Genomic DNA, 22331 nt, shown 5'->3' with positions numbered 1-22331 from the left:
AGAACAAACTAAAGAAGTTAAAGGGGTTGTAAAGGAAAAAAATGTGTCCTTAATCAGGGGACTGTCCCCTGAAACTGGGGATGTCTGGTCACCCTACTCTAAAGGGTTTGTAAAGGTAAAAAAAAATGTCTCTAAATAGCTTCCTTTACCTTAGTGCAGTCCTCCTTCACTTACCTCATCCTTCGATTTTGCTTTTAAATGTCCTTATTTCTTCTGAGAAATACTCACTTCCTGTTCTTCTGTCTGTAACTCCACACAGTAATGCGAGACTTTACTGTGTGGAGGGAGGGGACGAGCAGGAGTGTCAGGACGCCCACTAACACTCAGCTCATTTCTCTATCTGCAAAGTAGAGAGTGTCCTGATTTGCCCGCTCGCCCCCTCCCCCCTCAAGAGGCTTTCTCCACACCAGGGAGAAAGCCTTGCATTACTGCGTGTAGTTACAGACAGATGAACAGGAAGTGAGGATTTCTCAGAAGAAATAAGGACATTTAAAAGCAAAATGGAAGGATGAGGTAAGTGAAGGAGGACTGCACTAAGGTAAAGGAAGCTATTTAGAGACATTTTTTTTTACCTTTACAAACCCTTTAGAGTAGGGTGACCAGACATCCCCAGTTTCAGGGGACAGTCCCCTGATTAAGGACACTGTCCCCGGACCAAGTCTGTCCCTGGTTTTGTCCCCAGATTGGATTTAATAGGGGACAGGGGCAATTTAAAAGACAGTGGCCCAGATTCTCGTAGAATCGCGCAAAACTCGGCGGGCGTAACGTATCTCATTTACGTTACGCCGCCGCAAGTTTTACAGGCAAGTGCTTTATTCACAAAGAACTTACCTGTAAAGTTGCGTAGCGTAAATCACCCGGCGCAAGCCCGCCTAATTCAAATTAGCTGGGTAGGGGGCGTGGAGCATTTAAATTAAGCGCGTTCCCGCGCCGAACGTACTGCGCATGAGCCGTCTGGAAAATATCCCAGGGTGCATTGCTCCAAATCACGTCGCAAGGACGTCATTGGTTCCGACGTGAACGTAAATGACGTCCAGCCCCATTCACGGACGACTTACGCAAACAACGTAAATTTTTAAATATCGACGCGGGAACGACGGCCATACTTAACATTGGTTGCCCCTCACATAGCAGGGGCAACTTTACGCCGCGCAAACCTTACGTAAACGTCGTAACTTCACTGCGTCGACCGCGCGTACATTCGGGAGTTCGCGTATCTAGCTAATTTGCATACTCGACGGGGAAAACGACGGAGGCGACACCTAGTGGCGAAAAAAAAATGCATTTAAGATCCGACAGCGTAAGAGCCTTACGCTTGTCAGATCGAATGGATATCTATGCGTAACTGATTCTAAGTATCAGTCGCATAGATACGACGGCCCAGATTAGGACTTACGACGGCGTACATGGCGTTGCGCCGTCGTAAGCCCTTTGAGAATCTGGGCCAGTCAGTGCAGAATTAAAATAAAAAAAATAGAATTACACCCCCCGCTCCGCCGTGCCTACTAGCATAGGGGGGTTGTATTTTTCCCATTATCTGTGCCCCCTTCTGATGATCATGTGCTGGTCGGAGCGGAGGGAATATTTCTTTCGTTTCCGGCGCATGCCCATTCAGCTTCTCTCGCATGTTCCTCTGCCTTGACTTAAATCCTTGCCTTCCCTGGTGGAGTGATCTTCCTCCGCTCCCCATCCAGTAGTAGCCGGGGCCCAGAGAGTAAGGCCTCGTACACACGGCCGAGGAACTCGACGTGTCAAACACATCGAGTTCCTCGGCCAGTTCAGCCCTGAAGCCGCCGAGGAGCTCGGCGGGCCGAGAGCTCCCATAGAACAACGAGAAAATAGAGAACATGTTCTCTATTTTCTCGACGAGTTCCTCGGCGGCTCCATCGGGCCGAAAGTGTACACACGACAGAGTTTCTCGGCAGAATCCGGCTCTGACCGAGTTTCTCGCCGAATTCTGCCGAGAAACTCTGTCGTGTGTACGAGGCCTAAGACTTGAGAGGCGATGGGCAGAGAGTCGCTGATTGTTGCCATTACTAGTAAAGAAAAAATATGTCCCCGGATTTCATTTTAAAAATCTGGTCACCTTACTTTAAAGGAATAAATATATAAATAAATCAAAAATTCAGATGGGTATTTTCTACGGCATTCTGGAATTTGCCCAGCCTCATTCTGCATTGTGAGAAATGTCCAGCGTCTTACAGACATAGTTATAAGTTGTTGACTAAGCAATATTAGTTGTCTAAGATCAGTTTTAATGCTGTACACCAAGGTATTGTAGACAGACAATGGAGGAAGCCAGCTTCCCTACTTACCAATGCAGCAATTTGCCTGCAATCATGACAATATAGGATATGTGAGCTTTCCACTCTGCCTTTCATGACTGTGCCCTGGAGTGGCCCAATTCTAAGGAATACCACCTGCCCTAATACATACTTCATGAGGACATGTGGGGAAGGTCAGGTAATAACATGTTCCTTTGTGGGTTTCCCAGGAGACAAAGTACATCCTTTTCACCGAGGGCCGGAGAGACTACGAGTGGTTAAAGGCTTTACAGCAGAACAAAAACATCAGCAAAGGCACTCTGGAGACTTACAGGTACATCACTTGTTGCCTATAAAATGCTTTCTGTTAAACCAGCCGTCCATATAACATATGTGATCAGATTGCACCCCTATGTTGTACAATAAAATGCATGACCTGTCTCCTCAGTGTAAGGTTTCACTTACCCACCACTAGGTGCCATTAGCCAAATATAAAATGTTTCCTCTGACTATAAAGTGTACCGTGTGTAAAGACAAAATAAAAAATATGCAGTACGTTTCTACAACACATGTACATTTTCCTGTGTTTTATCTCTTAGGCCTTGTACACACGACGGAACATGTCCGCTGAAACTGGTCCGCGGACCAGTGTCAGCGGACAGATCCGATCGTGTGTACAGGCTAGCAGACAGATTTCCAGCGGACAAATGTTTCTTAGCATGCTAAGAAACATGTCCGCTGGAAAGCTGTCCGGCGGACATGTCCGCTGGTTAGTACACCTAACCAGCGGACAGATATCTCCCGCATGCGTCGAATGGATTTGACGCATGCGTGGAAGTATTTTACTTCCTGGTTTGGTGACGTGGCGGCGTCAACGTCACCGCCACGTCGTCTGCGCGGATTTCGGTTTGATGGTGTGTACAGCCATCAGACCGAACTTTCCGAGCGGACATGTCCGATGAAAACGGTCCGGCGGACCTTTTTCATCGGACTGTCCGCTTGTCTGTACAGGGCCTTAGGCCCCTTTCACATGAGGATCCGTACATGTGTATCCGCTTGCTCAGTGGGGACCGCCCCGTCAGAACTCCGCTCTCCCCAATGGGGAGATGGGATGAACATGGACCGTCTGTCCGTGTTCACCCGATGCGCTCTGCAGACGGATGGAAAAATAGGATTTTCCTCCGTCTACAGAATCTGAGGATTGCGGACCCGGATGAGATCGGGTGTCAGCGAATGTTCATCCGCTGACACCCGCTATCTAATAGGGATCAATGTATGTCCCTTTTTGATCCGAAAACGGATAGATGAAAAAGCCGACAGGTGTGAAAGGGGCCTAATGCCGCGTACACACGATCATTTTTCAGCATGAAAAAAACTTTGTTTAAAAAAAATTATCTAGCAAAGCACAGTGACGTACAACACGTACAACGGCACTATAATGGGGAAGTTCCATTCGGATGACGCCACCCTTGGGGCTGCTTTAGCTGATTCCGTGTTAGTAAAAGACGATTTGCGCTTTTTTGTCTGTTACAGCGTGATGAATGTGCTTACTCCATTATGAACGGTGGTTTTACCAGAACGAGCGCTCCCGTCTCATAACTTGCTTCTGAGCATGCACGGGTTTTTTACGTAGTTTTAGCCCACACACGATCATTTTTTACAACCCGAAAAACGACATTGTTTAAAACGACGTTAAAAAATGCAGCACATTCAAATTTTTTTGGGTTGTTTTTTCAGAACCTGAAAAATTATGGGAATCCCACACATAATCATTTTAACCACTTATCGACATCCGCATGTATATGTACGTCCACAGAATAGCACGTACAGGCAGATGGGCGTACATGTACGTCCCCGCCTTTCCGCGGGTCGGGGGTCCGATCGGGACCCCCCCCGGTACATGCGGCGGTCGAAAATCGTCGGGGAGCGACCCGGGATGAGGGCGCGGTTATTCGTTTTGTAGCCGCCCCCTCGCGATCGCTCCCCAGAGCTGAAGAACGGGGAGAGCCGTATGTAAACACAGCTTCCCCCTGTTTCACTGTGGCAGCTGCATCGATCGTGTCATCTCTTTTATAGGGAGACACAATCGATGATGTCAGACCTACAGCCTACACCCCCCTACAGTTGTAAACACACACTAGGTGAACCCTAACTCCTTCAGCGCCCCCTGTGGTTAACTCCCAAACTGCAACTGTCATTTTCACAATAAACAATGCAATTTAAATTCATTTTTTGCTGTGAAAATGACAATGGTCCCAAAAATGTGTCAAAATTGTCCGAAGAGTCCGCCATATTGTCGCAGTCACGAAAAATATCGCTGATCGCCGCCATTAGTAGTAAAAATAATTTTTTTATAAAAATGCAATAAAAATATCCCCTATTTTGTAAACGCTATAAATTTTGCGCAAACCAACCGATAAACGCTTATTGCGATTTTTTTAACAAAAATTTGTAAAAGAATACGTATCGGCCTAAACTGAGGAAAAACATTTTTTTTTTATATATTTTTGGGGGATATTTATTATAGCAAAAAGTAAAAAAATATTGAATTTTTTTCAAAACTGTCGCTCTATTTTTGTTTATAGCGCAAAAAATAAAAACCGCAGAGGTGATCAAATACCACCAAAAGAAAGCTATTTGTGGGAAAAAAAGGACGTCAATTTTGTTTGGGAGCCACGTCTCACGACCGCGCAATTGTTCTCTTAAAGCGACGCAGTGCCGAATCACAAAACCTGGCCTGGGACTTTAGCTGCATTTTGGTCCGGGGCTTAAGTGGTTAAATGAAATTTTTAAAAAACAAAGTTTTTTTCATGCCGAAAAATTATCGTGTGTACGCGGTATTAGGGTCCTCACTTGTAATTTTCCAGAATTGCACTCAGCTGTCAAAATTTTATGTAAAGTCAAAACTGTTTTGTCATCTTGGATAAAGAGGGGAGGGTTAAAGTAGTTATAAAGCCTACACATTTTTTTACCTTAATGCTTTCCTTGCATACAGCAGACTCCCGCTATGTAATATACTAGCATTATAAAATAATTACACTCAGGTTCTTAGAAATTCTGTATTATACTAAATGTTGTCATCTTCACCACTAGAGGGCACAAGAATGCTGGAATATAAGTATGCTTAAACCGGTATTAAACTCAAAACCAAAAATGTAATAAATTGCAGCTTAGCAATCATTAGATGTGGTGGCATTTTATGTGCAGTTCCCAAAGTGACATTTCATTCATGTCACCATACAGCAGTATGGACGGCGTTCCCGCCTCGAATTTTGTAAATTTGACGTCGTTTGCGTAAATCGTTCGCGAAAAGGGCTTTGTGTAAATTACGTTCACGTCGTCTAGGCATTGAGCGGGCGTAATTTAATTTGAAAATTCGACGTGATACTGAGCATGCGCGCGCATGCGCCGTACGAAAAAAGTGTCAGTTACGTGGGGTCAAGCTTATTTTACATAAAACACGCCCCCCTGTTCATCATTTGAATTCCGCGCCCTTACACCGGGAGATTTACGCTACGCCGCCGTAACTTTAGAGGCAAGTGCTTTGTGAATATAGCACTTGCCTCTCAAAGTAGCGGCGGCGTAGCGTAAAAACGATACGCTACGCCTGCCTATTAATACGCCGATCTACGTGGATCTGGCCCTCTCACTTTTGGGAGGTTTGAGCCCACATCCTGTCGTGTGCAGAGGACAGTAAGTAAAGGGAAATCTCCTCAGTGGGCCACAGATGAAAATAAAAGCTGACAGGTTTTGACCTTTTTAAAAAATAGTTTTTTATTAGAGGTCAGCAACGGCAGCTTTTTTTTTTTTTTGTTAATATGCATGTTTCCTTGAAAGGGGGTTAGTATTATAACGACAGGGCCAAACAGCTGGTGTAAATCCTGACGTTTAAGCAGATAACATCACCATTTGCATGAAATGAAGAAAAACCGCCACCACAAAAGAAGATGGGTACCCTTACCGTGAGATGTGGACTCCCCCACAACAGTGGTGAGTCAAAACAGCATAGGGGTACTATCTGCTTCTGAAGGCGATCCCTCCAATGGACAGCTGGTCAAGGATTTCTAGAAGGTAATGCAGTCAATGGCCCGTGGTACAGGTGAGTCCGTGATGAAGCAGCAAGTTGGTGTAGTAGCCCCTCACATACCATATGGACATAAAGATCAAAAAGGAAAGAAAAGAAAAGGAAGCCTCCTCATGGCATAGATCAAAAATGGTTTAATAAAAAAATGGTTGTACTACAAAACACCCTCCGGTGTGTACAATAGATAAAATGTGATCACAAAGTTAAAAGATAGATTAAGCGCAATGGTAGGCAGAGAAACTCGTTGCACTGCGCATTTAACTGCGCATGCGCCGCCGGGGAAAAAGCCCAGTGCGCATGCTCCAAATGACGTCTCTAGGACGTCATTGTTAGCGGCGGGTACGTCAATTGCGGCCATCGGGATTCCCGATCGACTTACGCAAACGACGTAAAAATTTTGAATCTCGGCGTGGGAACGGCGGCCATACTTAACATTAGCTACCCCTCATATAGCAGGAGTAGCTCTCCGCCGGAAAAAGCCGAACGCAAACGACGTTGAAAAAGAGCGACGGGCGGGCGTACGGACGTGAATCGGCGGTTTTCCTCATTTGCATATGCGACGTGTAAAACAAAGCGACGACACCTAGCGGCCGGCGGGAGATTACAGCCTAAGATTCGACTGGTGTAAGTCACTTACACCAGTCGGATCTAAGGGAGATCTATGCGGAACTGATTCTTATGAATCAGTCGCATAGCTCCGACCGTGGGATCTCACAGATCCGACCGTCGGGTCTCACAGATACGACGGCGGATCAGGAGATCCGCCGGCGTATCTATTGATGAATCTGGCCCACTGACTGTCTATCATGTCATGCACACGACACTGATTTGATGATTATTCACATCCTTGCACGTTTGTGAGATCTCTATAGAGACTATAGAGACAGAGGGCCAGATTCACAGAGGAGATACGACGGCGTATCTCCTGATACGCCGTCGTATCTCTGAGAGTATCTATGCAAATGATTCATAGAATCAGTTACGCATAGATAGCCCTAAGATCCAACAGGTGTAATTGACTTACACCGTCGGATCTTAGGATGCAATACTTCGGCTGCCTCTGGGTGGAGTTTGCGTCGTTTGCCAGCGTCTGGTACGCAAATTAGCTTTTACGGCGATCCACGAAGGTACGCGCGTTCGTTACGTCGTCGCAAGTCTTTTTTTCCCTTCGCAAAGTTAAGAGTGCTATTAACATGGTGTAAAATTACTCCACCATGTCAAAGTTTGGCCTTTCCGGCGTCGAATTTCAATTTATTTTTTTTCCGGCGTAAGTACGTTGCGCACATCGCCATTCACAAACACTTCGGGGCACCATAATTTCGCGCAAAGCACGGCGGGAAAATTGCGAACGGAGCATGCGCAGAACGTCCGGCGTGGGAGCGCACCTAATTTAAATGGTACACGCCCCATTTGAATTGGGCGGGCTTGCGCCGGACGGGTTTACGTTACACCGCCGTAAGTTTACACGCAAGTGCGTGGTGAATCAGGCACTTGCGCTGAAAACTTGCGGCGGTGTAACGTAACGACGATACGTTACGCCGCCGGAGTTTTCTGTGAATCTGGCCCAGAATTCTTGTGTTTTTGAATCATTTGTTGCAAAGACATTTTTTCATGTATGCCATATTAGGAAAATTTATTCTTACCTGAAATTTTCTTTTCCTGTAGTCCGTAGGCGGCACACAATGGGTTAAGCCTTCTTCTAACCCCTAAAGAAAGAAAGAGCTAAACTAGCAGTGAGACAAGTTAGATTAATTGATTAGCCATAGTGGGACCACCTGTCCCCGCCCTATAAACTGCCCCCAAGAACACAGACACACGTATTTTATGCAGCAATAGAGTAAATTTAATGGGCGGGAAAGCTGTGCCGCCTACGGACTACAGGAAAAGAAAATTTCAGGTAAGAATAAATTTTCCTATTCCTGGTCGTCCTACGGCGGCACACAATGGGATTTGCAAAGCAGTGCAAAAAAAGAAAAAAAGGGGGGGATCAATGGTTTAAGGCCGCCTGAAGCACTCTCGAGCCAAAGGCCGATCCCTCGGACGATACTACATCTATTCTGTAGTGCTTTATGAAGGTGTTCGGTGAAGCCCATGTCGCCGCCTTACAGATCTGGTCCATTGGAATATGATACCTCTCGGCCCAGGACGTAGCTGTAGATCTTGTAGAGTGAGCTTTTAGGAAAAGAGGGGAATCTCTGCCTTCCAAAAGGTAACAGTGTTTGATAGTGTCTCTTATCCACCTCGCCAGTGAAGATTTACTTGCTCTTTTCCCCTTGTTTGGCCCTTGGAACTGTAGAAACAGGGCCTCAGACTGTCTGAACACCGAGGTTCTCTGCAAGTAAGCAGAGATGATTCTCTTTACGTCCAAAAGGTGCAGGTTATCTTCAGATCCATCTTTAAATACCGGCAACACAATTTCTTGATTGATATTTGAGGAGGTGGAAACCTTGGGAAGGAAACCCGGCATAGTTCTTAGGACTACTGCGTCCGAAAGTAATCTGAGATATGGTTCCTTGGATGACAGGGCCTGTAGTTCACTTATTCTTCTGGCAGACGTAATTGCTACCAGAAAGGCGCACTTGAATGTGAGGAACCTTAAGGACGAACTCTCCAGCGGCTCGAAGGGAGGTGACGTTAACCTTTTTAGTACTAAGGGCAAGCTCCAAGCTGGCAACGGTTTTTGGAAGACTGGTCTTATTTTATTAATTGCCTTGAAGAACCTGCTGACGAGAGGAGTTTTTGAAAATATTCCGTTCAGGCAGGAGTTAATAGCAGTCAGCTGGACCCTTAGGGTGTTTGGCTTTAGGCCCTTTTGGAAGCCCTCTTGTAAAAATTGTAAGAGAGATGCTACCTGCTCAGGAGAGGATGAAGTCCTGGCGCACCAGGCGGAGTAGAGGGACCATACCCTGCTGTAGACTTTCAAGGTAGCAGGCTTCCTCGAGGCCATGAGGGTAGTTATAACCTCCTGCGACAGGCCTTGAGCTGTCAAGGATCTGAGTTCAAATTCCATGCCGCAAGCTGGAGTTTCCCGAGGTCCGGATGTAGCATTCCTGATTGGAGAAGGAGGTCCTTCTGGATGGGTAGTTTCCAGACCTGGTTCCTTGCCATATTCAGGGCTAGCGGAAACCATGCCCTCCTGGGCCAGAATGGTAGGATTACTACTGCTCTCACCTTCTCGTCCCGAATTTTCTGCAGCACCTTCGGGATCAGCGGAGTCGGAGGAAAGATATAGACAAAAAGTTTCCTCCAGCTTATCGAGAGAGCATCTATTGCTAGCGGGTCCCCCATACTGGAAAGGGAGCAGAACTGGGGGAGCTTTTTGTTCTGGGAGTTCGCCATCGCATCCACCTCGGGCAAACCCCACTTGGAGGTGATCTTCCTGAAGACCTGAGGGTTTAGTTCCCACTCCCCTGGCAGGATCGAGTTTCTGCTGAGCCAATCCGCTCTCACATTGTCTACACCCCTGATGTGAGTGGCCGTCAGGGAAAACAGGTTCTCCTCCGCCCAGAGCATGATGCGGGCACACTCCCTCTGCATAGAGGGGCTCCGTGTTCCTCCCTGTTTGTTCAGGTAAAAGACTGACGCCAAATTGTCTGACTGTACTTGAACTGACTTGTGGAGAACTTCGGACTTGAAATGAATGAGTGCCTTCCTGATCGCAGTAAGCTCTTTTAAGTTCGAAGACATCTGAAGCTCTCTCCGAGACCAGGCCTCTTGTACCCAGTGGTCCCCTACATGGGCACCCCAGGCTGAGCCTGAAGCATCCGAGGTGAGGACTGTCTGAATCGGAGTCCTGAGGGATCTGCCCTCCCGGAAGCGTTGAGGGTGTATCCACCAAATGAGATCCTTCCTCACTATAGAAGAGATGATGATAGTCCTGTCCAAAGAGTCTCGGCTCCTGCCCCATTGGGACAGGATGCAGTTCTGGAGCATTCTGAAGTGGGCCTTGGCCCATGGAACAGCCTCCAGGGACGAAGTCATCATACCTAGGACTTTCATTGCCTTCCTCACTGAGCAGTGATTGGATTGCAGGAGATCCTGCACTGCCTGTTGGACATTGGAAGCCCTCTGAGGAGAAAGGAACAGTTTCATCTGAAGGGTGTCTATCGTGAATCCAAGGTAGGAAATGATTGGAGTAGGGATCAGAGAGGACTTCTTTATGTTCACAATGAACCCGTGAGAGCTCAACATTCGGAGGGTCTCGAGAAGATGTTGTCTTAACACAACTTCCGAGGGAGCCCTGACTAGCCAATCGTCCAGATAGGGCGTCACATATATCCCCTGTAGGCGAAGGGCTGCTGTCAGGACCACCACGACTTTTGTAAAGACTCGAGGTGCTGAGGTGATGCCAAATGGTAGGCAAGTAAATTGATAATGGAGAATCTGATGGTTGCAAATTAGAGCTAATCGCAGGTACTTCCTGTGTGATTTTAGGACGGGGATGTGCAAGTATGCGTCCTGAAGGTCGACTGACGCTAGGAAGTCTCCCTCTTCTATGTTCGCAATGGCAGACCGAATCGACTCCATTCTGAACTTGCGTTTCACGAAAAACTGGTTTAGGAAAGAGAGGTCTATTACTAACCTCCACCCCCCGGAGGACTTGGGAACTGGAAATATTGGGGAGTAGAGACCTTGAAATTTTTCCTGATCTGGAACTTTTTCTAGGACATGCTTTCTTATAAACTCCTCCACTAACTCTAGAACCACCGGGTTGGAGGGTTTGTTGAGCATAAACCTCTGTGGAGGAAAAGAATTCAGTTCTAGGGAGTACCCTCTGGAAACGATGTCTGTTACCCAGGAATCCAATGATGTATTTTGCCAGACCTGAGAAAAAAACCTCAGCCTGCCTCCTACAGGAGGAGAGGCGATGATGGCGTCAGGCTTCTTTGGGCTTGTTGAAGGGCTGCTTTTTAGCCGCGGTTGAATCCTGCTTTTTCTTATAGAACGGTCTTCTTCCCCGAAAGGAATAATTCTTCTTTGGGGAGTATCTGGGTCTTCCATAAAATGGTTTATTAGGCCTCCTCTTCTCTACAGGAAAAGAAGCGTCCTTCTCCTCGTTGTAAGATTTGAGGATGTCCTTCAAATGAGGGCCAAACATGGATGAAGGGTGGAAAGGCATGTTAACGAAACTGAACTTTGAAGATAAATCACCCGTCCATTGCTTTATCCAAAGCGCCCTTCTAGTCGCATTAGACAAAGCGAGGGATCTGGATGAAAATTTCAGGACATCTACCGGGGCATCACATAAAAATTCAGCAGCAGATTTCATCATGTGAACATCTTTTAGCAAAGATTCTCTAGACACCCCTTCTTCTATATCTAAGGATAATTGACTCAGCCAGACCCTTAGGGCTCTAGCTACTGGGATTGAGGAAGCTGCAATTTTTGAGGTGGAGGCTGCAGCTAGATAACTCTTTTTGGCTAAGCTATCCGCCTTGCGTTCTAACGGGTCGGACAATTTGGAGGATTCGTCAGAGGGAAACAGCGATTTTTTAACCATCCGGGCAGCCGCCAGATCCAGCTTGGGTGGATTTTCCCATTCGGACGAAACCTTAGAATCCAACCTATAAGAAGTTTTAAAGCGGGCTCCTGCATCAGTTTTTTTGTCAGGGTTGGGCCAGTCCTTCTTGAACCAGTCAGCAAGAATGGGGTGAAACGGAAATCTGATCTCTGGGACTTGAGGAAAGTAATATAATTGGTCTTTCTTTGGCCTAGCTGATACGTCTTTGGATGACTCTATAGTGTCCTTCACTGCCGACAGTAGCTTGGGAACTTTGTCCTTGGGTAATAAATACAGATCGTCATCTAGGTCCTCAAATAGTATCTCTGAATCCGAAGAGGAAGCACTACATTCCCCGGAGGAGATAGTTGCAGTGGGGGAAATACCCCTGGAACTTCTCTTCCTTTTCTTAGGCACCAGAGAGTCCTTAATTTCTTTAAAAGTATTGGACATTTCCCCTTTAAACCATGATAGGAATGAATTGGTATTGTCAGACGGGTTTAAACATGATACACAGGTGTCACTTGTATAAGACTCCGGCATGGGCTGCTCACATTTGTTGCAGAAGGTGTGTTTGGACTTTCTCTTGGCTTTACCAGAGGACGCCATCTGGGAAAGACAAGACAGAGAGGAGTCCCTTTTTAGAACTGCCAAAGCCTCCATACTGGGCAAAATCAAACATGCTCTTACCTCTGACCGGCCAAGGGATCTGCTGCCTAGGCTGAGTGCAGCCATAGCAGATCCCTGCCGGCCAGAAATAGTGGACACTTAGACCGGAAGTGACGCGGCCGCGGTATGGGTAAAAAACCCCCCAGACTTGAGACCCCCCTGTTTGCCATACACAAGGGTATGCCCATCCGAGAATGTATGTCCCATAGTGGGCGTAGAGAGAAAACGGTCGCCACAGGCGCTTACCTTACCGTCCCTCCGGTCCCTGGACGCGATTTCCGGAACTCCCGGAAGTGCGTCATCAATACGCGCGGTCCACTGCGACGTTTCCGGCCTGTGGAGCGCAAACAAACCTCCGGTATCCATGTAGCCGTTTCTTTAGACGGGGAAGGTATGGCGGCCTCTCGGGGAACACTTCCTGCTGCCGAACCAGAGGATGACGGGGTACAGGCTGAGGGACCGGAGATAGCACCCGGTATACGGCCGCCCCTTCGCTCAAGAACCCGGAAGCACCGGGGGTGAGCACTTGCCTCACGTCGTCTTCTTCTCCTTCCAGGTACGAAGAAAGAAAAAAATACGTGTGTCTGTGTTCTTGGGGGCAGTTTATAGGGCGGGGACAGGTGGTCCCACTATGGCTAATCAATTAATCTAACTTGTCTCACTGCTAGTTTAGCTCTTTCTTCCTTTAGGGGTTAGAAGAAGGCTTAACCCATTGTGTGCCGCCGTAGGACGACCAGGAATTGCTATTAGCACTTACTCACATACATTGGTGATAATGTTATGTTTATTCACTGTTGAGACAGAGGGCCAGATTCACAAAGCACTTACGCCGACGTATCTAGAAATGCGCGGCGTAATAGACACACCACTGTTTTGATAGGCAAAGATGCAAATGAGGGAGATACGGCGATCCACAAAATTAAGTTTGTGCGGCGTAGGCTACGCCCTGTGCGCATCTGTTAGTTTCCCGGAGTAAAGTTACACCTTATAAAAGCTGCCCTAACTTTGCTCCAGCCGTGTAAAGGTCAGCTAAAGCAACACCATTAAGGAAGAGCTGAGCACACACACTTGCAGGACAACAATCTGTATGCCAACATGCCAGGGGCATCCATGCTCATAAATATACTAGTGACTTTAGAGGCGCAAAGAAGGAGGAGGGAACGGAGGAGGAGGAGGAGAAGGAGGGCACAGGAGAGGATATACCGCACACGCCTAGATGTGTTTGGCATGACTGCTTCTGAGGTGTATCGCAACTTCAGATTCAACCGTGAAACCATCCTGGAATTAACCACAATCCTGCAGGATGACATCACCAGCCCAAGACAACGCTCACATGCAGTGCAGCCACTGATCAAGGTCCTGGCAACACTCCATTTCCTTGCCACTGGCTCTTTTCAGCGCACAAGTGGATTGTTGGCTGGGATGTCACAATCCTCCATTAGCAGATGTGTGCACCAGGTTGTCCCTGCAATCCTGAGACGCATGGCCAACCAAATCATCAAACCCACCCAGGAGGTCCAGCGAATGAACACAATGACAGATTTTTACAAAATTGCAAGATTCCCACGCACTGTGGGGGCCATTGATTGCAGACATGTGGCACTACAGCCCCCCCGTGAAACAGAGCACATGTACTGCAATCGGAAGCATTGGCATTCAATCAATGTACAGGTGATAGTGGATGCCCAATGCCTCATATGGCACGTCCGTGCCAAACACCCAGGATCCAGCCATGACAGCTTCATATACCGTCAAAGCAACATCTCCAGAGAATTTGAACAGAACGTGTTTGGGGACAGCTGGCTAGTTGGTGAGTGACATGGGTGTCAGGTATGACTGTCCCCCCCCATGATGCAGACATCACGAGGGGCACATGCATGACTAACATCCTCCTGTCTTTTCCCTTCCAGGTGATTCTGCATATGCACTGGGACCCCATCTCATGACTCCATTCCGGAACCCCCAAACCCCAGGAGAGGAAAATTACAATGCTGCACACATAAGTACCCGTGGAGTGGTGGAACGCACATTTGGGCTCATGAAGTCCCGTTTCCGATGCCTGGATAAGTCTGGGGGTACCCTGTTGTATTCCCCAAACTTTGTGTGCCAGATTATCGGTGCATGTTGCATGCTGCACAACTTTGCAGTGAGAAGGGGCCTGGAGATTGACATACGTGACATTCCCCCCCTAACCAACTCTACCCGGTCTGCTGAGGGAGCAGCAATCAGGAGACGCCTCGCAGAAGGCATCTTTGCACAGTAAACACACATATTAAACATGGCACAATGAGAATGCATGCATGCACACCCACTGTGGTCCCTAGCACAGACACATCACATGCACATCTAATTGGATTAGACCCAAGAAAACCACATGGTATTAGGGAGCAGCAACGCCACGCCACGGCTCCAATTATGTCACTGTGCATTCATACACCTTTCACACGGACCTGGGATCACTTCTCCCTGGTCCTGGGGATCCCTACTCCACCAAAACTGAGGGTGACACCCTTTTTCACCAGGAATATCACCCCCACATTCATACATCATTCACACACATAAAACAAATCATAATCACAATATAAAATCATAAAAAAAAAAGTACACCCAAAATCTCAATAGCGGCGGCGTGAGCTACGCCTGGGCCGGCCCCGGGCATGGCCACGGCCCCTCAGGGGAGACTCATGGGGGGAGGCAGGGGAAGGAGGAGCCTCCCCGGGTGGCTGCCCACCTGCTGGCCTGCCACGGCGATCCTGTTGAGGCCCAGAGTGAGGGCTGCCGTATTGGCCTGGACAGCCTGGGTGTTGTCCTGGACAGCCTGGGTCAGGGCAGTCACCTCAAGGGCCACGCCTGTTGTGGCGGTCTGCAGCTCACAAAAACAATTTATGAGTGCTAACGAATTTGTGCCCACGTCACTGACTGACTCATTGATGGAGGCCGGGCTCTCCTCCATCTGGGCCAAAGTCCGGCTGACCTGACCCAGATGTTGTGTCTGACAGGCCTGGTCCCTCTGCAGATTTGCAGGCAGGAACTCGGCCACCCCCCTGGTCTTCTGGGTGGCCTTCCTGCCTGCAGTTGAGGCTTCTGGCCTGGGAGGAGGGGAGCCCCCTGGGGGGGCAGCCGTGTTGGGGGAGGAGTGGGAGGGACTACCCCTGATGGTGGCCTGACTGCCTCCAGATGAGGCTTGTGGCCTGGGAGCAGGGGATTCCCCTGGGGGGGCAGCCCTGTTGGGTGAGGAGTGGGAGGGACTACCCCTGATGGTGGCCTGACTGCTGTCAGCCGCAAGGGAATCCTGATCCCAACACAACATCACTTCTCTGGCAATGTCCATCCAGTCATCCTCAACCCCCCCCCTCATCCTCCTCCCCCTGAACCTCCTCATGAGGGGAGTTGTGGCCACTCCCCTTCCCTGGGGACTCCGGCCTTTCTTGGGGCTCCTCAGCAGCCTGTTGTCCTGGGGGTGGTGCAGCCTGGCCTGATGGCCCAGCAACCTCCTGGCCTGATGGCCCAGCAACCTCCTGGCCATCTGTGGAGGACACAAAACATACACAGGTTGGAGGATCCACACACTTGGCACATATTCCCTTCCACCCCCCACACATGCTACTCACCAGATGAAAATAAAAAAAAACGTACCTGTCCTCACAGGATCATCAGATTCAAAGCCAGGCAGGCCCACCACTTGCTGGCTGTGGAAGCAACGGGCCACCGCAAGTTCCTCCTCAGTCCACCTTACGGTGCAGGGTAGGCCTCCTCCAGTGCCCCTGGCATGGGCTGCTTGCTTGGCCAGCTTCTCACGGACCAGGCTCCTCAGATCATTGATCTTCTCGGCAATCCCACTTGGGGTCCTTGTCTCACCCCCCCCCCCCTCCGCATTGATCCGATCTGTTATCTCCTGGATTATTGCCCTCTTCCTGGCCGGGGTGACGTCCCGGCTGTCAGGGCCATGCAAAAATCGCCCAAATTGGGTGATCGCCCTGGCCAGTAAGTGCTTCTCTCGCACAGAGAAGTTTAACTTCCTTCTCTTAGGTGCCATCTCACAACACAGCACTCAGCAACAAACAGACACAAAATTCAAACAGAACAAACAAACACAAAAACACACAGAACAAACAGACAAAAAGACACAGAACAGACACAAAAAGACACAGAACAAACACACACAAAAATCAGACAGCAAAAAAAAAAAACACAAGCAGACAGCTAATACAAATTCAAACAAAAAACAAAGAAGAAACAGACACAAAAAACACTCAGAAAATACACACAGCTACTACAACCTCCTACTACAATAAATCTTTAATATAACACTACTACACTAACCAACAAACAGCCACAGACAACAGAGCAAAAGACACTTGCTTTAGGAAGGGAAACACAGGGATGTACTTTTGCAAGGGAAGTGCGTTTGTCTGGGGCTATTTAAGCACAGCGCGATTCTCACACTAAGTACGCTTGGCCTTTTTCCTATCTCACTGATTGCGCCAAGCCGAGTTCTGCACATGCCCAGTGAGGTGCAGATTCGTGCGCGCATGCGCAGTACGTCCGGCCCTTCATTTGCATGGGGTCACGGCTCATTTCAATGGAGCACGCCCACTTCCTTCCCACTTGCAATTACCCCGCCTTACGCCTCGGTATTTACGTTACGCTGGTGCAAATTTGGGCGCAAATGCGCTGTGGATACGGCACTTACGTCACAAAATTGAGGCGCCGTAACTTAAATGACATACGTTAGGAGAAACTAAATTTGCGCCGCTCTACGTGAATCTGGCCCAGAGTTCTTATGTTTTGGAGTTGTTTGCTGTAAAGACATCTTTTCATGCTTTATTTTCTATTAGCACTTACTCACCTACATTGGTGTTAATTTTATATATATATTTTTTTATGCACTGCAGATCACTGAGTCACCTGCCTGAAAGTGTCTTTGAACAGGTACACCAGGAAAGGCCTACAGTCAGGTATAGGCTTGGCTAGACTAGAATGCAGTGGAGATATATATATATATATATATATATATATATATATATTATACAACCCTGTGTGTATATATATATATATATATATATATATTATGCACTACAGATCACTGAGTCGCCTGCCTGCCTCAAAGTGTCTTTGAACACGTACACCAGGAATGGCCTACAGTCAGGTTTAGGCTTGGCTAGACTAGAATGCAGTGGAGATATATATATATATATATATATATATATATATATATATATATATATATATATATATACACAAGCCTGCATATATATTTTAAATGCACTGAAGCTCACTGAACACGTACAACAGGAATGGCCTACAGTCAGGTATAGGCTTGGCTAGACTAGAATGTAGTGGGGATATATATATATATATATATATATATATATATATATATATATATACAACCCTGTGTGTATATATATATATATATATATATATATATATATATATATATATTATGCACTGCAGATCACTGAGTCGCCTGCCTGCCTCAAAGTGTCTTTGAACACGTACACCAGGAATGGCCTACAGTCAGGTTTAGGCTTGGCTAGACTAGAATGCAGTGGAGATATATATATATATATATATATATATATATCTATATATATATATATATATATACACAAGCCTGCATATATATTTTAAATGCACTGAAGCTCACTGAACACGTACAACAGGAATGGCCTACAGTCAGGTATAGGCTTGGCTAGACTAGAATGTAGTGGGGATATATATATATATATATATATATATATATATATATATATATTAAATGCACTGCAGCTCACTGAGTCACCTACCTGCTTGAAGTATATTAGAAACAGTACACCAGGAAAGGTCTGTAGTGAGATCTAGCTAAACTGGATACAGTGTATATATATATATATATATATATATATATATATATATATATATATATATATATATATATATACAAAGCCGGGATATTATATATATATATATATATATATATATATATAATCTCCTAAATACACTGCAGCTGAGCTAACTGAATCGCCTGCCTGCTCAATCTAAATGAAATGACACTCTCTGTCTCTCTCTCAATAACGCCACCAACACACTACACACGGCCGACGTGCAGGCGGCCTTATATCGTGTGGGGCATAGACTTAACCCCCTGAGCCATAATTGGCCAAAGGCAGGGTGCCTTTGACCAATTATGGCTCTCTTTGCTGACAGCGCTGTGATTGGCTAAAGCATGTGGGTCATAGTGCATGCTTGGCCAATCATCAGCCAGCAATGCACTGCGATGACGCAGTGCATTATGGGGCGTGACGCGACACTCAAATTTGGCACGAACGCCCCATAATGTTCGAAATTCATTATAATTCAAACAATCAAACAGCCAATGTTCGAGTCGAACTCATGTTCGACTCTAACAGAAAGCCCATCCCTAATCACGAACATTGCTGCCTTTTAAAAGATCCCCTCTATTTGTGGTGCTTACGATAGAGAGAGCCCTGTCGAGCATCCACCTAGGATACACTCTTTGTATAAAAACGAGAATACAAAGCCCAGGCCTCTTTTTCATATGTGCTCTGATCACTGCATATTCTATGAACTCTCAGGAATTGACTGAACGGGGTGCCCTTTATGGTGTGCCGTAGGTGACCTGCTCCTGCCATCAACAAAGTGTTTCTAGACAATGTTTTCTATAGAGGCTGGTATGAATAATCGCCATAAAGCTGAACATCCAAGAAACTAATCTTGCTTCTATCACACTGTCCTGTAAAATGTAAATTTTTGTCATTGTTAAAGCGGGAGTTCACCCATAAAACATTTTTTACCCTTAGATTGATGCTCATTTTGTCTAGGGGAATCGGCTAGTTGTTTTAAAATCGAAGCTGTACTTACCGTTGTAGAGAGCGATCTTCTCCGCCGCTTCCGGGTATGGGTCTTCGGGAGTGGGCGTTCCTTCTTGATTGACAGGCTTCCGACGGTCGCATCCATTGCGTCACGAGTAGCCGAAAGAAGCCGACCGTCGGTGCGGCTCTATACTGCGCCTGCGCACCGACGTTCGGCTACTTTCGGAAAATCGTGACGCGATGGATGCGACCGTCGGAAGCCTGTCAATCAAAATAGGAACGCCCAGTCCAGCAGCCCATACTCAGAAGCGGCGGAGAAGATCACTCTCTACAACGGTAAGTACAGCTTCGATTTTAAAACAACTAGCCGATTCCCCTAGACAAAATGAGCATACATCTAAGGGTAAAAAATGTTATTTCCGGGTGAACCTCCACTTTGAGATTCTCTAGAAAATGTTCAGGAGCACCTAAACAAATACCAGCAATGAATATCAGGTCATCTATATAGTTTTCTGTACATTCTAATGTGAGATCTAAAGAGGTTGCCCACTCCATATACTGTATGTGATGGCACTCCAACCATCCCATATAAAGATTTGCAAGCAAGGGAGAAAATGTAGTTCCCATGGCTGCTCCACATTTTTGTAGGAACCACTCCCCATTAAAAACAAAGACGTTATGTGTCAATAAATATTGGAGGGCATCCAGGACAAACAAACGATGCTGCACGATGCTGCACAATCAAATTGGTATCGTGTTTTCAAATAGAAACTGATTGTCTCGATAGCTAAATCATTTGCCTTTTTTTGTTTTTTCTATTTCTTTTATTATTCATTTTTCATGTTTTTTTTAAGTTTCTTTTTCTAGTTACTAGACTATGAAATCCTTTGAACATATTTGTACGTGATTGTTCATGTATATCAGCTGCTTCTTCTACATGGGTTGTTTTGGGTGTGGTTTGATTTGGGTGCACACTATAAGTAACTGAATTTGAAGCTTTACCAATGTTGTGAACAGGCACAGTATAGCCGTTTGAAAAGTTAACCTTCGTACTGTATCATCTGTCTGACATGCGACAATAGAGATTTCTGCCTCATTCCAGTGTGTGGCCACTTTCTTACTTCTACACTTCCCAATGAGCCAGCTTTTTAAATTTCCTCAACCTCACTTCTCAATTTAATTTTTTTTTATTGACTTTAGTTTTGAAAATGCTGAGAAACGGGTTTTAGTCAGAACAGTTGAACCGGTATGATCAGCTTTGAAAGACATGTGTTGTATTTACCATGGCCCAGATTCACAAAGGAGTTACGACGGCGTATATCCAGATACGCCGTCGTAACTCTGAGTGTGAGGCGTCGCATCTCTGCGCCTGATTCATAGATTGTCTAGATACGAGCGGCGTAAGTCTCCTACGCCGTCGTATCTTGGGGTGCATATTGTTTGAGTTGGTGGATTGTTCGAGTTCTTTAAATGAGCCTATTGGGGTTTTGGCATCATGTAGTCGGTAGAATTGGGGTGTGAAGCGTAGAGCTTGATCTGTTTGCCTACTAATAATGTTGTGTATTTCCTTCCACTATAAGGTGATTAAAGGAGTTGTAAATAAATAAAAAAATGTTATGCTGAAATGACTGTTTACAGGGTATAGAGACATAATAGTTAACTGATTCCTTTTAAAAACAATTAAAAATAGATAAAAATCAATCATATAATGTACCTGTAGTTTCTAGTTTCGTTGTTGCATGTTGTTTCCTGCCTCTCTGCTGTACAGAGCCACAGAGCCAATACAGGGCAGTGATGATTTGGAAAACGAAACTGATTGGTGCTGACAGGTTTTAGACACACAGTAATCACACCTCCTTGAAGTTAGTGACCACAGAGAGAAAGCTCCCAGTACTGTGGTTATCAGGAAACAGACAACCAGGAATTGTGGAGATCAGAGAAGAATTTCAGCAACTTGAGAGCAAAAACTAACAATGAGGACATGAAAACAGCACTGCATTAAGGTAAAGGAAGCTATTAAGATAGAAAAAAAAATCCTTTACAAACCCTTTAAGGGGCATTCCCATCAAATGTAGGAGCCCAAGGTACCACATCCGCTTCAGAAAAAATGAAGGTTCCTAGGAACGTTTGTTGTAGCTTTTGTGGGGTCCTTTACCATCTTGATATTAGCTTTTAGACAGATTCCTGGGAGTTGCGGCTAATGGAGCCTTTGGGAGTAAGATTTATTTTTTCTATTTTTGTAATTTGTCAGATAAATGAAGGGGTATTCTGTTTCTCCATTGTAAGGTAGGTTGTCGGACAACATTCTAGGGAGAAGTATGTATAGAACTGAGATTTAAGATTTTTTTTGTGGTAAAGAGCAGAGCTGAACTAGCACATTGTTCAGATTTTCTAAAAACACTATGGGGCAGATCCACAGAGATCTGCACCCGCGCAGCGTATCAGAGATACGCTACGCCGCCGTACCTTACCTGGCGTTATTTCGAATCCTTAAAGATTTTGCGCCGTAAGTTACGGCGGCGTAGTGTATTTCTGGCGGCGGAATTCAAATCGGCGATTAGGGGGCGTGTTTCATTTAAATGAAGCGTGTCCCCGCCCCGAATGAACTGCACATGCTTCGTTTCTAAATTTCCCGCCGTGCATTGCGCTAAATGACGTCGCAACAACGTAATTTTTTTTAACTTAGATGTGAATTACGTCCATCTCGATTCACCGACGACTTATGCAAAAAAAAAAAATTCAAAATTTCGACGCGGGAACAGCGGCCATACTTAACATGGCAAGTCTAACTATACGCCGCAAAATACCAGCTTTAACTATACCCCGGAAAAAGCCGACTAGAGACGACGTAAGAGAATGCGACGGCCGCGCGTACGTTCGTGGATCGTCGGAAATAGCTAATTTGCATACCCGACGCGGAAAACGACAAGAACTCCACCCAGCGGACGCTGAAGTATTGCATCTAAGATCCGAAGGCTTCGTACGCCCGTCGGATCTAA

General features: G+C 46.3%; 1 protein-coding gene across 1 annotated transcript in view; it reads left to right on the top strand.

The window, feature by feature from the left end:
* ST6GALNAC1 (ST6 N-acetylgalactosaminide alpha-2,6-sialyltransferase 1) overlaps positions 1 to 22331 on the top strand; it is a 219199-nt gene that overhangs the window by 157452 nt on the left and 39416 nt on the right. Inside the window, exon 6 of the mRNA XM_040330101.1 lies at positions 2495 to 2598. Within this exon, the coding sequence (XP_040186035.1) occupies positions 2495 to 2598 (104 nt within the window). The remainder of the gene's footprint in view (positions 1 to 2494; positions 2599 to 22331) is intronic.

Source organism: Rana temporaria, chromosome 12, assembly GCF_905171775.1.
Source record: "Rana temporaria chromosome 12, aRanTem1.1, whole genome shotgun sequence".
Lineage (NCBI taxonomy): Eukaryota > Metazoa > Chordata > Amphibia > Anura > Ranidae > Rana > Rana temporaria.
Note: the sequence above shows the minus strand (reverse complement) of the source record. Positions and strands in the feature narration are given on the sequence as shown.